Source organism: Antedon mediterranea, chromosome 8, assembly GCF_964355755.1.
Source record: "Antedon mediterranea chromosome 8, ecAntMedi1.1, whole genome shotgun sequence".
Taxonomy (NCBI): Eukaryota; Metazoa; Echinodermata; class Crinoidea; order Comatulida; family Antedonidae; genus Antedon; species Antedon mediterranea.
Genome location: NC_092677.1, coordinates 15,502,048 through 15,519,885, shown reverse-complemented (window position 1 = coordinate 15,519,885; position 17,838 = coordinate 15,502,048). Strand labels below are relative to the sequence as shown.

Below are 17,838 nucleotides of genomic sequence, written 5' to 3'. Positions count from 1 at the left end.
GCGTCTTCATACAAAAACGGGTTAAGATTCAAGTTTAACATTTTATTGTAGTTAATTGTGTTATCAAAACAATACAAAGCAAATTTAAATTCATTGTCATCTACATAATGGTTAAAGGGTAATATCTCTCCAGTACAATTAAAGCAAAACCAGTTTTCTTTTATATCAAGGTTCGGATAAATACATCTATTATTATTATTATTTTACACAGTGAACAGAGAGTTTTGGGATGCTGGCTATGAATTTGTTTAGAACATGTATTACAATTAATCATACGTTTAAGTACGTTTAATATATTATTATGAACAATTATGTTTAATATATCACTATGAGCAATTACGTTTAATATATCACTATGAACAATTACGTTTAATATATCACTATGAACAATTACGTTTAATATATCACTATAAACAATTACATTTATATAACTATGAACAATTACGTTTAATATATCACTATGAACAATTACGTTTAATATATCACTATGAACATTTACGTTTAATATATCACTATGACCAATTACGTTTAATATATTATTATGAACAATTACGTTTAATATATCACTGTGAGCAACTACGTTTATTATATCACTATGAACAATTGCGTTTAATATATCACTATGAGCAACTACGTTTATTATATCACTATGAACAATTACGTTTAAAATACTGTATCACTATGAACAATTACGTTTAAATATTGTATCACTATGAACAATTACGTTTAAATATTGTATCACTATGAACAATTACGTTTAAATACTGTATCACTATAAACAATTACGTTTAAATACTGTATCACTATGAACAATTACGTTTAAATACTGTATCACTATGAACAATTACGTTTAAATACTGTATCACTATGAACAATTACGTTTAAGGAACCCGTTTAAGGGAGTGTGCATATGATTATACATGTAATCAATGTAAGCTTATTGATTATATTCTTGCAATTTGATTTATTTAAGTCTATGTCGATGCATCCACAAGATCACACGTGGTGTCGTCATTGCTGAAGGTTACTTCTCCACTTATTAGCCAACACTGATCACATGTCACTTTCATTCCGTATTTAGTGGCAGACACCAGTTGCTCGTACAACGCAAGAGTTCCTTTCCGTTGCTTGCTGGTAGCTTACGTCATCCGTTACCTTTTATAAATGCGCCATCTTGAAACTAAAATAAAAAATAAAACGTTGATACAGACTCAACTTCTTTAAAAACAAACCTTTCGCTCTCACCACAAATTTTAAGTAAAACATCAAGAAAACAAAACAATAAAAATGCTGTTTTCAGCATTTAATTCTGTTGTTCTATTTCGAATTTTCAACTCGCCAAGTAGGCCTATATTCGTACCTTAATTTTGTAGTCCCATGCTACTTCATCGTCTGTTGTCTTAGATTTAATTTCGCATCCAGACATGCCTCCTTCACATCTAATAATCTTAAAGTGATTACATTCATCGTAACCTAATCTTAAACATGCTTGTGCGCATCTGATGCCGGTCGGTTGATCATTCGTGCTTTCTGAAATACGCCAATTCTTTGTACGAATAGCAAACATCCCAGATTTCAACCCCAGTGTACGAGCTAAAAGTAAAACGAAATAGTTTAAGTTATTATTCTCATCACTTGAATCTTTATTGTTGTACAAAAAATAACTATCACCGTCGTTGGTATCTTTATCGTCTAGTATTACTAATGACTATTTCTGCATAAGAAATATAGTGTAATATAGTGTGTGAGGTTTAAAACTGTATTAACGAGTCTACTCGCTTGGTTTAAATATCACAGTTGTTTATTTAGTCGTGCCTAATATACTACATGATGCGGTAAAAATACAGAATCAAATACAAACACAGGAACAGAGGACGAAGTATGCTGTAAGTTAGGTGTGGCTGTGGACGTGCTTCTGCTGAGGAAGTGCCTGTGAGGAGTTTCTGGGCTCTTCTAAAAATTAGGGGTATTTTGGCTTCTGTTCATTAGCAAGGTGAGCGCTGGACGAGAGAAGTCCTTGATCAATGTTAGGACCAATCAAGGTGCTTTAAACAGTTCTGGCTTTGTTTGTATCAAACCTGTTAGTGGCGGTAATTTGGAAAAAAAAAAGAAGCAAATTATACATATTTTGTGATACACGCTTTCATTATTTTAATTATCATGTTTAGGCCTACCTACCTTGTGCTGGAGAAAATAAAATGACTGCAACGATCCAGTACATATTTGACATCACAGAACACACAATTAGCCAGAATAATATCAGCACACGCCTGAATAATAAATATTCAAAGAAAAAAGTGTGATTGTCACAAAATGAGAATACAGGGCAATACAATTAAATATGTTCATATAAGCCCTACCATAGTGATATTATAGTGAACTATAATATCTCTCTAATGGCCGATTTACACAGACCAGCGGTAACGGTAATTCAAATATAGAATATTTCTTATGACCATTTACAAACAACCTGGAGTGGATGGGTGGTTTCCTCCGCGCTCGGGATAGATACAGATTTTATGTGAGACAATTACGCGGTTGTAGCTTACTGTTACCGCTTGTCTGTGTAAATTGGCCCTACGTTCAATCCACGCGGATACATCCACCTTAAAGATGTATTGTCCCCCTGAACAAATAATTTTTAAAAATATTTTTGTTGAATAGGCCATTTTAATGATACATACAAGTTATTCACTTTGAAATAAAATTTGATCGAAAAAAAATTATTTACCTGAGAAAATCGTAATTTAAAGTAAAAAATAGTCAACCGGAAGTCGGTTGGCTGGCAGCCAGCTGGCTTCCGGTTTAGTTTAACCCTTGACCTGAATTAGCTTATGAATTATGCATATTGTATGATTCTTGTGCGTGTATGTGACCTCTAGATCATAACAAAAAAAAATACGACTTTATATGGCGAGACGACGATGTGGGAAAGTTCTGTAGTTTAACAACAAAAAAACAACTCCTATTTTGAAGAAAAGACTATGGCTAGGCCCTAGCAGATTGGTAAGTAAGAACTGTAGTTTCTATGGTGCAGCTTTGTTAGTTAGTATAGGAAGCCTAGCTAGCCCATTACAGCTGTACTGGCTAGTGTACTATTCCCTATCTATTGGCTAGGCCTAGAAATAGCCTAGTAGTAGCTAGTCTAGTAGTAGTACTAGGCCTAGTTGTAGGCCTGAGTGAGGGTTCACCCTGAGTGAGTAGTAGGCCTAGCTAATACTAATAGATACAACTTGTAAGCCTTATTAATAGTTATTGCCAACCTAGCTTTAAATAGGATGAGGCCTATATCATCTGTGAGCATGGAGTAAAAAATAACTTAGGTTTTAGTAGTGTGAATTTTGACACCACCAACTCGTCTTATTTTTAGTATTTTTTATCATTATTCATATCACTTTTCATTCATTTTAAAACATTTAATTTTCTTTTCTATGTAGAGTTTGTGATTTAAAAAAATTATACATAAGTATTAGAGCAGCGAAACTAAAAAAGCGAAAACTTGTGAATGGCTGCCAAAAATAAAAAATAAGGTCACCACCAGGGCCAGGAGAGATTATGGTGCTTGGTTTTTCCTTCATGATTAATTAGATTTTAATGCTAATATAAATTTGTGAAAATTGTAACTAGGCCTATACTGTACATCCAATAATGTAATTATTTTAGAGAAAATGACGAAATAATCTAAGTTAAATATTTTTTGGAATGTGTACTTTACAGTACTTAGTACCGTTATGTTGAAAATTCTTCCAAAGCAATAACGTTCAAACCAACATTCACACAATTAAACTTTTTATGTACATATTTTAATAAAAAATGTCTTTCTTTTAATAGGTATTAACACACTTGAATGAACAATATGAGCAAGTAGTGGAAAATGGTGAAGAAATCAACACCAAATGTGGTAGCAACATTCACAATATTTATTTGAACGTTTCTTACTATGACACTTTAAAATGGTTGAACAATCACAGAAGACAAGCTATTGCTGTACTGCCACAATCAACACATCAATTAATAGTTGAAAATAAATTGTCAACAATAATGCAGAAATTCAATGAAATATACTAGTAATTAACTCATTTTTTACTGTACTGTACTGTAAATCTTCACACATTAAAATTATGAAGATTTTATCTCATGTACTGTAGTAGTATTTTTTATTTATTTAATGCTGTTGCTATGTTTGCAAAATAATTTATACAAATGTTATTGCTCTAATTATGAAAAATATACAACATTTTAAAAGCTGGAAAACTACCAACACATTTGCCTAATGCTTTATGATAGTCATCCAATATTTATCTTGTGTTCCACTCTACCGAGTCTACTGCCAGTTGCCTTTATTATGCAGTATGGGTGTAAACTCTGTTCCAATCTTCATTAGCTTAAGTCTATAAATTGAAAAACAATGATGTATAAATACAAAAGTCAAATAGAAAAGTTAAATATTTCACAATTTATTGCATACATATAATTATTATTTCTGTACATGAATCTGAAGTTTTCAATTTGGGGTACTAATGTACAGTAAGGAATAACTGAAAAGTGCATTTCCTCCCTCAAAAAGGTCTAGTCTAATTACTAGTGTTTCCGTTTTGGTTGCTATCAACAACAAACTATTCTACCGTCAACTTCTTCGGTACTGTATGCTGATCATTTTCCAAATGTTCGTTTTTAGTCGCGTGGAAGCGACTCTATAGTTCACTATGTCGGTCGGTCGGTCTGTCTGTCTGTCTGTCGGTCTGTCTGTCGGTCTGTCTGTCTGTCGGTCCGGTATCACTATGCGTTTTATCGCTTTATGACCTTATCTTGATATCAGTTTAATCTAGCTAAGTCAATTTTTCACAGAATATTCCTTATGGCCAGGAATCGATGTGGTTATGTTTTCACGGTGCGCAATAAAAAATTACGCGGTCTACGCACGATTTAACGAAATCACGTTTGTAATCATATCTTAACAACCATGAATCACAATTAAATAAAATTTGGTACTCATAAATTTCAGGGCATAAATCAATATATGGCAATACAATTACGTGCGTAGCGCATGTAACGCATGCGTACGCGCGCTTAAAATTTTCAAAATTTATTTTCGATGAAATAAGAGTACGTTTCAGGCAATTTTAAGCGTTTACAAAATTGCCATGAGTGCGAAGATTTTTGCGCGCGCACTGCGCGTTAAATGTTATTGCGCACTCTTTTTACCCGATTTCTGTTTTCTTGACTTACTTTTCAACTCGAAATTACGTTATACGAGCACGTCAAAAGTGACAGGCTACGCACGTGTAAATTAAAAAAATATAAATGTTTTTAAACATTTCAACATTTTTAAACATGTTCAGTAATTTCGGTCAGTATAGTTCACTATGTCGGTCGGTCCGTCTGTCTGTCGGTCTGTCTGTCGGTCTGTTTGTCTGTCGGTCCGGTATCGCTATGCATTGTAACACGCGACTTAATGGCTGTTGGCCTTGTTTGTCATCAGTTAGTCTTTTTTTAGACTTTAAAATTAATTCGAGCTCCTTCCAAATGTATATCAATAGTACATCAACATAGTAGGCCTATTTCCTGTAGCTAGTTGTGGAGTGATGGCTTAGCTAGGTGAGTACGATATATATGACCTAGCTAGGTCTCAAAGTGGGTTCCCGTCTACTTTTCTGACCCGATTATCTGCCTGCCTACAGCTGCTACACTACACAGTAGTAAACTACAGTACTAACTAGGCCTAGGCCCTAGATAGTAGGCTTATATTATAGCCCTAGCCTAGATAGCTAAGCCTATAACTATACGCCAAAAACATCTAGTTTTTGCGATATATAACTATTATAGGAGGATGTGTCATTAATCTAAAATAGGATTCTACATACCAGCAAATTAACGGCAGAGCTTTTTACATCATACGATCAGGGAAACCCCAGCACTTTTTTTCTGTTCGTCGCACATGCTTGTTTATGTGGTGAACAGATCGGATCTCCCCTGTTTGGATGCTCATTAACATATCATGCATATTTATGAGCTGTTAGCTAACCCTCTTTATTTAGGAATTTCTGAGATTATTATTTCGAAAAAATTGTAAACTTATTTTGATTTTTTATAAGCGAAATCAATATTTTTTTTTCGGCGAAAGTGAATAACTTTATTATTATAACTACAAAGTGGTCTATTCAAAATTTGATTTTTTTCATCTTTATTTTTCATGTTTTGGGGGACAATACAACTTTAATTATTATGTAAATAACTCCATTGTTTCTCACTATTTTTTATTACTGTGGTGGAATGTCCATTATTGAAGACATGTTACGTTTTTATATAGGCCGGCTCGCGATTTTTTTTTCGTACATAAGTTGGGGACCCTCATGAAACGTCACAAAATAAACATGAATAATTCATCAGTTAAATTTTCTTGTTCTGTGTGCACCCAAGCGTATAGCAACAAGAAGTGATTACACAACTGCGATACGATTCTAGGCGGGTGTCACGAAACCTAAGACCACGAAAGCTAAGACCCCCTAAGACCTAAGATCACGAAAGCTAAGACCCAAGACCTAAGATTACAAATTCTAAGATATACTACAGCTTAAAAACAATACTTGTTTATTCATACAAAATTTTAAACACAGTACGTTTCATTTATTACCATAAATATAATTTAATACTAACGCAAAACATAGATAAACGCATATTATTTTCGCCCGTTGAGTAAATGTATATTTTTTCTTTACAACAAACAAACTTGACGGGTTGTTTGTTGGTATATATTTACTCCATTGTGTTGGTTCAGAGGATGTTTTTCTTACGCACCTGCCTTTCTTGTATTTTTACTCCAAATTTGTTGACTAACTTTATCCTGAATACCACACTTTAAAATTAGGACTTATAAGTACTTTCAGAAGGAGAAACACATAAAAACAAATAAATAAATCCTTTAAATTGATGATTTTACAGACGTGTTTCTTTGTATACTGTAACTTCTCGAGCTCCCCATGGAGGTATAAAAATATCTAGTTTTATACCTCCATGAGCTCCCCATGCTCAATGTTTTTGTTTCTATTGAGCGCCAAAAGAGCAACAATAATAGTACAAGTATAAAAACAGAAAGAAAACGAAACAAAAAAACTTATTAAAAAAAAAAAATTTATTTGCCAGTATTTATTTCTTCGTACTTGCATGATTATACTATTGTCATAACAATTTTAATTTTACATTGTTCCATCCACACTGTAGATGGACTCCACAGAGTTTTCAGCCCTCTATATAATTGTTGCTCTTTTGACGTTCCATAGAAACAAAAACATTGAACATGGGGTAGGCCTACTGTAGTACTGTAGGCTAGTCTTTTTGTGTGCGAGAAAAACGTCTTTATATCATTTTAAAAATGTATTTGTTACTTTTTATGTGATTCTTTTTCATCAGAATAAATGTTGGGAGTTAAAATACAAGGCAGGTGCGAAAGATAAATATTTGTAATCTTAGGTCTTGGGTCTTAGCTTTCGTGATCTTAGGTCTTAGGAGGTCTTAGCTTTCGTGGTCTTAGGTTTCGTGACACCCGATTCTAGGCCTATCTCCGCTGTGGTTGCGGCGTTTTGTGTGGATTGTCGAAATAATCAGCTTTTAGTTTATGGTGTTTTTAATAGAATTTATTACTAAAGAATTACGTGTTAAAATTATAGTTTCTATTAATTTTTTTTTGTCTTTTGTGAGATTCACTCACTTTTATTTCATTCTTTACAATTGTTACAATAATCTATATCAATTTTGTTTCAGTAGAAAACTATCTCTACAGCTTAAATATTTTTTTTTCTTATTTTTAGTATTTAACATATATAAAAAGTTAAAGCATTTAAAAAGTAGACAAAAGTTATATAAAAGTATACATCACATAATATAGGTTCACAATTGCCATTACAACATCACAAAATAAAATATACTTTAACTCATACAGCACCAGTAAATAAAACTAGTAAGGTAGAAACCATACTAGAATACTAAGTATTGTGTCGTAATAATATTTTCTCGTGTTTTTAGCCTGTTATTGTTTAACAATTATACATTTTTACATTGCTAAAATAATATTTTTTACCTTTATCCCATTTTTTTATGCTTTCCTCTCTTTTATACACTATATCACATTCCATTCTGAATAGAATTCCTTGTTTAAAAGATTTCCATAAATTAAAATAACTTTTATTTGTAACATCAGCCAGTATCTTTTGTTTATAAGCCGTGAAAGCAGCAAATGTATATATAAAATCAGTAAGAATATTTCTTGTTCCAATTACCAGATTTTCAAAAGCAACAACAACAAACAAACAAACAAACAATCTCTATTTTTGTCCAAAAACCTTGAATAAATTTACAAGTAAAAAACATATGCTCCTCATCTTGTACCTCTCCACATCTACCACATATATTAGTATCTTTTAGTTTCCAGATAAACAACCTTTTGTTTGTTGCTAAAATTCTATTTAACAGTTTGTAATTAAAGTGTATTAATTTTTTATCTTTCATTTTACAAACTTTAGATAACCAACATGACTTCCAATCAATATTAAAATTATGAAAATATTTTTCCCATTTTCCTTGACAAACCGGAGGGACAAAAATTTCCTCCACAAAACAGAGATAAATACTCTTTGTTGTGATGTCCTTATATCTATTCTTAATGACATTTTCTGTTATATTATAATAACAATTTTCCTCGTATTTGATTATAGTTTTCCATTGTATTGGTATCGCTTTTAATAAGCACATGTATTCATTTAACCAGTTTGCTTTGTACTTTAATTTTACCAACAATTCTTTTGAAGTTATGAATCTATTTTCTTTTATAATATCCTTCACTAAAATAATGCCACATTCAATCCAATGTTTATAACATAGTGATTGGTTTTTAAGTTGTATTAACTTATTACCCCACAACTGTTCATTCATTATATCATCATATGTGTCTACACTTCTTTTACAGCAATTATTATACTTTATGCATGCATAAAACATAGGCATTTTATGTATAAATTGGTTTTCATCTGTCATGTTAAAAAGAATATTTTCTGAACATAAATTATTAATATAAAATTTTGGAATAAATTTCCATTTTGCTTCATCTTCATGTAACAACCTTTTTAGCCATGTGACATTAAGTGCTTTTGTATGTAATTTAAAATCTGGCATTTTAATTCAACCTTCGTTATAGGTTTCCAATTAAGGTTTTCCTTTTTATTTTTTCAGATTTTTTACTCCATAAAAATGTATAACTTTGTTTGTTAACTATGTCATAAACATACTTTGGTACAGTAATAATATTTGCATTGTATGTAAGTTTTGCTAGTGCAAGTGACTTCAATATAATTACTTTCCCATAAAGTGTTAAATTTCTAGAACTCCATAATTTCAAAATCTTTTCAAAATCAACCAGTTTATCACTCCAATTTTTAGTTTCACAAGTCTTGTAATCATATCCCACATATATTCCTAATATCTTTATCGGCTTTTTTTCCCAACATAAATCAAGTAGTTTATCACTTCTATTTTTCCATTTACCCATCCACATAGCTTTTGATTTATGTTTGTTTAATTTCAAGCCTGACATTTCACAAAATTCTTCCACAGTTTTAACCGCTGTATGAAGACTCTTTTCATTACCAACATAAAGTATTGTGTCATCAGCTAACTGACTTATTCTAGCTTCGACATTCGACCACAAGAATAAATAAAAGTGCCGATAGCGGACACCCTTGCCGAATGCCTCTTTCCATTCTGATGTTTTCTGATACCCATCCATTATTAATTGTGACACTCTCTACTCTGTTATACAGAATTTTTACCCATTCACAAAACACATTACCAAATTTTAATTTTGCTAATACCGCAAACATAAACTCTCTACTAACCGAGTCAAAAGCCTTTTTAAAGTCAAGAACCATCATAGCCCCTTCAATATCATTTTCTTCCGTATAATAAAGTAGATCTTTAGCTAAACGTATATTTTCCCCCGCAAACCTATCTTTAATATAACCCTTTTGGTCTGAATCAATTAGTGACTTAATGACCCTGCGTAGTCTATAACTTAACACATGGGCAAGAATTTTATAATCAGTATTTAGGAGTGTAATTGGACGCCAGTTATTTAAATTTTGGTTTCACCACTTTTAAATAAAAGGGTAATAACACCTCTTCTTTGTGAGTTTGAAAGTTCCTTTGAATCAAAGGATTCATTTAACGCATCACATAACAGTTGTCCAACACCGTCCCAAAAGAAAATGTAAAATTCTACACCTAGTCCATCTGAGCCAGGCGATTTATTTTTCTTCATACTTAAAAGAGCCCCTTTACATTCCTCAATAGTGATTTTACCTTCACATAACTCTTTCTCTTTATCAGTGAGTGTATTCACTTTTGTCTTTTTCAGGTATTCATCAATTTTTTTGGGGCATATTTTAACACTTTCATACAAACTTTTAAAATGTTTTACTTGAACATCAAGTATATCTTCTGGTTTTGTTACAATCTTTCCATTATTGTTTAACAGGCTCTTAATTTGTTTATTTTTACAGTTTGATTTTTCAAGACCAAGAAAAAAAGATGTACTACGTTCACCTTCTTCAATCCATTTAGCCCTCGATCTTATCTGAGCACCTCTGGCCTCAACATCATAAATATTTTCTAATTCATTCTTTTTGTTTTCCATAATAGTTTCAACATCTACATTATAATTAAAATCATTAATAATGTTTTGATCTAGAATTTTTATTTCTTTTTGTAATTTTTCTTTTTTTATATTTTGTTTTTTACTTTTTGCTTTACCGTATTGAATTGAAAATTCTTTAACTTTCGTTTTTATAATTTCCAATTTCATGACTGAACTCCAGTTATTTGCCTTTTCGCTAATGTTTTTTCAATTATGTAATTTATTGAATTTGTGTATGTCTTATCTTGCAGATAACTATTATTACATTTCCAGAGCCTTGGACCATGTCTTGGTTCATGCATATCTAACTTAATAGAGACCGCTTGGTGGTCAGAAAAGAACGTCGGGCGTATATCACAAACATAATATCCCCATTTATTACTAAATCTTCTGATATAAACCAGTAATCTAACCTACGATAATTACTTTTTAGTTTTTGTCGCCATGTGAACTGCATTTTGTTTGGATTTATTGTTCTCCAACCATCTATCAACTTTAAATTTTTTATTAGATTTTTAAGAGTAATTACAGATTTATCTATTTTATTTACACTTCCTTTTTGGTCTACATCTATATCTAAAATACAGTTCATGTCTCCTCCCATGATAACCTTTTTACAACTCTCATCATTAAAATTTTTATAAATTTTATGAATATTTCTGAAGAATGTACTTCTATTTTTACATTAATTTGGCGCATATACGTTAATAATAATAAGTGGCTTTCCATGTACAAGCACTTTTATAAAAATATATCTTCCGTCTTTATCAATTAAAAATTTAATAACGCTACATTCTAAATCTTTTCTAATTATTTTCTAATTAGGACAGAAACACCTCTACTATGTGAACTACCAACACTGTGTATGGCTTCTCCTTCCCAATTAAAAAAAGACTTATTGATTAATTCATTTGTTAAATGTGTTTCCTGTAAAAGAATCTGTTTTTTGGTCTTTACACCATTGAAATACTTTTTTCACTTTATCTTTTGATCTAATCCCTCTAACGTTGAGGGTGATACAATGAAGCCAATTCATAATAGTGTTTTTTTAGTTACATCTTAATTTTATACACATATTTATTACCTTAAATATTCTTTTTCATACAGTTAATTTTCAAAAAATTTACGCCTTATTTACAGAATCTGACCTTTTTTCTTTTTTTTTCTGCATTTTTCTCTCCACTTTCTGTGAGTTTCTTTGTTTTACTAGCTGCAAAGTTTTGTCTGGCTGTTTCTATTAATACTATTAGGCCTAATTGTTAGTCTCTAAAGCCCATTGTAGATTGGGAGACTAAGGGAAAGCAAGGCATTATGGGTTAAGGGAGATCGATATAACCACATGGTTGGTAATCTGTATGTATACAGTACGTTGTACACACAATGAAAGATGCAATAAATACACATAAGATATAACATTGGCGACGAGTTAAGGAGAATATCGAACCACAAGTGATTAGAAGTTTTAATACTGTAATTTTTGGCGATATATTTATTTTAATACTGTTGTAACGATGACCGCTGTGAACGTTGAAATCACTGGAATCGCTGCGTATGATCCACACGATGTGCACGCTTCGGCTGAACGGTGGAAGAAATGGCTTCGCAGTTTTGAATTATATGCTACTGGTAAAGGAGTAGTAGACAAAAACCAAAAGAAAGCTTTGTTATTGCATTGCGCCGGAATGTCTGTACAGGACATATATGACTGTTTAACAGAGGAGAACGGAACAAATGAGTATGATGTTGTTGTAAACACATTAAATAAACAATTTGCTATGAAAACCAACGTACCGTATGAGCGTTATTGTTTTAGAAAACTGACGCAAGGTGATGACGAAACTATTCACCAATTTATAAACATATTGAGGCAGCATGCTGCAAAATGTGAATTTGATGATGCGAATGTTGATGAGTTAATTAGAGACCATGTTATTGAAAAATGCAAATCAAATAGACTGAGACTAAAATTGCTAGAAAAAGGAAAACATGTATAATATGCATGTATGATGATATTTGATTTAAAGTTTAAAGTTAAATTGTTTTGTTAAAGTTAAAAAAAAAACCAAAATGAATATCATATTGTATGGAGTTAATTGGGTTGTGAGTTTTAGCTAAAGAAGGGGGAAGATGTAGTGTCTGGATTGGGAGACTAAGGGAAAGCAAGGCATTATGGGTTAAGGGAGATCGATATAACCACATGGTTGGTAATCTGTATGTATACAGTACGTTGTACACACAATGAAAGATGCAATAAATACACATAAGATATAACACCCATGTCTATTCTAGTAGTCTGTGTGACGTGTGTGTGTTAGGTATGACACAGTCCGAGTAATAAGTCAGCAAAATTAAACAATAAATCTTACACAAAAATAAATTCTTTATTCTTGTGGGTCTAAGCTTTCTTTGGGCTATGTCAATTACTACTTAGTTGAATGTCTTGTCTAGAATCGTATCGCAGTTGTGTAATCACTTCGTGTTGCTATACGCTTGGGTACACACGGAACAACAAACTTAACTGATGAATTATTCATGTTTATTTTGTGACGTTTCATGAGGGATCCCAAACTTATGTACGAAAAAAAAATCGCGGCCGGCTCACTCGTAACTGAGCAACAAGCATGAAAAGATGTCAATTTCCCGTGAACCTTGTAGATATTATAGCCCATGGACTACACAAGCCTTATGTATTTGGTGATCTAAATAAGACAAGGAGCAGATGTAGAGAAGAGATGTAGAAAACATGAATAATTCAATTCGCTAAGTGCAGGGCTATGTCTATGTACGGGGTTTGAATTCCTTCATAATGAGGGAGATTTATAAGGTTAGGTTAAGTTATATTTTGGAAGAACATTTTCGGCGGTGTACGATGGAACAGCACTAATAATCCCTCAGTTGTACGCACGCGCACCGGAGATCAAATTGATACGCCCTCATCTTTCTGTGATGTTTATATATAAAAAAGTATTCTTTCAGAGATCCCGCTTCTTCGTGAATAAAACACATCAGGCATAGAACATTAATTCTAAACCGCCCGGTGACATACTGAAATGTTATTATTATTATGAACTTTAAAAAAATCAATTATGCGCTAATAATAATATGCTCTCATTATTATTCAAATCTCTGTCTACACTGTCAATCTAGTTTGACTAAAAAAAGTGTGAAGTGCCCGAATATGGTGGTGATATGCCCAAAATGGGCATATCACATTTTTCTTTCATATAAAGTTTGTCACACTACACAACTATGTCAAGAACGTGGTTGTACGTTGACAGAAAAGAATCGCCAATTTGGCAATTTTTGGAAATTTCTGGAAGTTGGATAAACGATACACAAAATCACCAAAATCCAGAATAATAGTTTATACTGCTTCACCCATTCATTACATTTTACTCTCCCAATTGTTTAATAGTTTATCTTAAAATAATTGGGTTTCAGGGAGTGAAGAAGGCAAACACAATGCATAGATGATTACTTAACCTTTGGATCCAGTCATGGCCATTTAAGCAAAAACTTAACGAGGAAATTACGCTTTCTTCAAGGTTGAAATATTACAAAGAAATTAAGACTGATTTTAAATTAGAAGATTTTCATATTGATATTCAAAACTTGACTAAGTTAAGATTAGGAATTTTAGATCTTGAAAACGAAAAGGAAGATGAATAGGAATTAAAAGGGAAAAACGAATCTGTAAAGTTTGCAAATGTAACGAGGTTGAAAATGACTCTTTGCTTTAGTACTACAACTACAAAGTTTATTTTACTAATGAAAAACAAAAAGAAAAAAAGTAATCAATAACCTGGTAAGATTTGCCTTTTTCGCATATAAAAAGAGAACTAATTATTTTGTTAGTACTATTAAACTTTATAATAATTGTAGTATTAGTCGCGTGCAAACGCCATTATACAGCTCATTATGTTGGTCGGTTGGTCGGTCGGTAATAACCCTCCATGGTTTATGTTGCTGTTGGTTGGGTTTGGAAATAAAATAAATAAATAAAAAATAAATAAAAAATAAACATTAACCCAAATTTGAGCACGCGACTGCAGCCATGTATATAAATACTACATACTATTGAATAAATGTATTAATAATTCCCAAACTTTATCAGTTTGCATAAGATCTATTTATAAAGTTATTAAAATAGTCGGTATTATGTAAAATAAATTTTGCATTTTAAACAGTTTTAAGTGATTTTTCCTCTTGTACTTTGTCACAAACTTGAAACAATAAGAATTAAGCTGACCAAATATTTGCAGCCATACCCAGCAGCCGTTAATACGTAGTGTATTTTGTCAACCATTACATTTAATTGTTTAACAATAACAAATAAAAATGTTCTTACCAATGAAGGAAATTAGGAAACTTCTATTATGCATAAAAGATGTGAAAAATAAGTACGTACGAGATGCAGAACCTAATAATGGTACATTTATCTATCTGACGTAAATATACTGATGATAATTGCTTCATCGTGGTTATAGACCAATCATTCCCTTTCGTGTATCATAATATTATTGCTTTGGTTTAAAGAAATGTACTTTTCCTTTCTTTTTACCCATATACAAAGATTTTGATTTGTTCTACGTATTACCAATGAAGAATAATTTAGAAAGTAATCAAAAACCAAATTTAAAGTAAGCCAGTAATATAAATCTCGTGTACGTACTAACTATTTTCTCCTCACATCACAATACAGATATAATTATTTTGTTATTGTATGTAGTCTCATCTACTTAATTAACGTTTACGAAATCCCATTTTGGAGAAGCAGAATGATGAATTGTGTAATAAGTAATTATAAATATAAAGTAAGTACGCAAATCGAGAACTTCACATTAAATTAAAGTAAATATCGATTCCGATTCGTGTATCATAATATTGATTTTCACCTGAAGCTAGTTCACTAGCGACGAAACGTAATGTAACATACGCATCGTAAGAAAATGCCGCTCCCGCCTGCGTGAAATAAAACCTGCGATGTTTGTAGCACTGTTGCGTCGTCGGTTCCCAATTGGGATTATACACAATACTGCACTTTGCACCAATACATCGCTGCGTTGCGTTTTAGTGGGAACCACGCATACACAATGTTTAAGAAATGTAATTCTGTTTTATTACTTTCTCTAATATTTTGATTCGTTTTACTATTATAATATATTTAGATGTGGAAAGAAATCATAATCAAATTATGTATTTAGCCCAATGATAGTTTCTGTGTAAGTAATAATCATTTTCTCTTCAAATAAATATAACAATTATTATGATTATTTTGTTTTGTATATACAGTAGTTTAAAACTACTTATTTCTAACGGTTTATTTGATATTCGTTTACGTAATTATATATAAAACATGTTTTGAAAAGCAGAATAATAATAAGTTTCACGAATATCTACTATTGTAGGTAATTTTAATCAATGTGTCGTTGATCGTCACCTGGACCTACAAAACACCACACGTGACTGAACTATGGTAATCATTTTTATAGCCTACCTCTTTAACATTCAAAATTAACCCTCACGAAAACCATTCCTTACTCCTGAAAGGATCGTTCACCACTGTGAGAGCAATAGGTCTATGGTCATTTAGCGTTTTTTGATTACTACTTTTTGCCAGTGGACGTATCAGTCAGCGTTTTTAAAATAGTAGGTACCTCATGTAATCTAAGTGACCAGTTATAGAGAATAGCAAAAACATGGTATAATTGCAAATTACATTCCTTAATTTATTTTACCACTGACGCCATCTGAGCCATCTGCTTTTCTTGGATTTACTTTTTTTTAACACATTCAACATCTGCTTAAATTCCCTATTGTAACAATTTTACCGCACATACTTTCTTTAATATTATTTTTAATTTGACACCTATCGTTATTAATATCTTGACCATCAAAACGTAAATAAAATAAATTAAGATCACAGTCCATATTTTTTGTCATCAGTTTTCGTAACTGTGGCACACTTTTTACCATAACCTGTCATTTCCTTTATACTGTCCCATACATTATTGCTATTTGCTATTAGGCCTACCAGTTTGGAACTTGTCTTCAATCTTTCTTCCAAACTTTCTCTTGAATTGTGACACTTCCATCTCTTTCTGTATTTGCTTTCTATTCATATTCTCGATGCATTCATGCTTTCTTTTAATGAATTTCTTTAACCTTGCATTAAGCCAAGGTTTTTTGTTAGGGTACATTTTGCCTCTCCTTAATAGCATAATTGACACAGAAATCAATAAAACGTGAAGTTACCTCTGTTGTTTCATCTAATGAAGAACCATTTACGAACACAACCCAGTTTGTAACTTTGTTAGTTATAACCCTGGCACAAGGTCAGGATTGAACTCTGGACCTTTACATTTTCAAGTACAATTTTTTTCATTTTGATACTCGCGTTGGCTTTCAGTAGTCAGTTGTAGATAACACACAAACATCACATCCATCCATTAACAATATACAATTTCTGCAAAACATGTTTTATCACTGGAGCTTTGGCCAAACGTTACGTAATACACAAACACTACATACATGAGTGATTTGAAATATACGAATTTACGTTACTTTTTGCCACTTTAGCAAATATCTAATTGATTTTTTTTTTTAAAGTAAACCCATAACTTATCAGAGAACATAGTTGACTGTGTAAAGTTGATTTAGAAAAAAATTAGAATTATGCGAATTAACTGAAGTAAATTATTGGCTGTTTGCTATTGCTTAAATCAAGAAGAATACATAAAAATATGTTTAGTAGGCCTAATGGCGTTTTGTTGTAAATTGAAGCAAAATCTACAGAATAAAAATTAATATAGTGCCTGATTATTATGGACTTTACGAAACACGACGGTTAGAAAAGGACGAGGAATATCCTGTGTTCGCTAAAGTGTAAAATCATATACAGTCAACGAAGCCGCTTTACTAGTTACGTACCCTTGCGCGAAGATGACGACCGGCAGTCTCTCCTTCCCTGTCTCGTGGCGCCTTACAACCGCTGCTAATGCAGTAAAACCTCCAGATAATGTAGAAACAGCTTATGTAGAAACAGCTTATGTAGTAAATACAAAATCAACACCAGCTAATGTAGAACGGTCAACAGCTAATGTATGATTTGTTTTTATTTTTGAATGCGCCTTGAGCACTCTGAGTGGTATGTG

At 32.0% G+C, this 17,838-nt stretch overlaps 2 protein-coding genes across 2 annotated transcripts; one reads left to right on the top strand and one right to left on the bottom strand.

The window, feature by feature from the left end:
* Positions 1 to 893: 893 nt before the first annotated feature.
* LOC140057802 (uncharacterized) lies at positions 894 to 15,176 on the bottom strand. The gene is made up of 4 exons (XM_072103544.1): positions 15,033 to 15,176; positions 2,179 to 2,270; positions 1,361 to 1,593; positions 894 to 1,180 (listed from the first exon to the last, which is right to left on the bottom strand). The coding sequence occupies exons 2-4, from the start codon at positions 2,228 to 2,230 to the stop codon at positions 1,145 to 1,147; spliced, it is 321 nt and encodes a 106-aa protein (XP_071959645.1). The 5' UTR covers positions 2,231 to 2,270; positions 15,033 to 15,176; the 3' UTR covers positions 894 to 1,144.
* On the top strand, positions 12,196 to 12,678 carry LOC140057647 (uncharacterized). The gene has a single exon (XM_072103365.1). The coding sequence runs from the start codon at positions 12,196 to 12,198 to the stop codon at positions 12,676 to 12,678; it is 483 nt and encodes a 160-aa protein (XP_071959466.1).
* Positions 15,177 to 17,838: the final 2,662 nt, after the last annotated feature.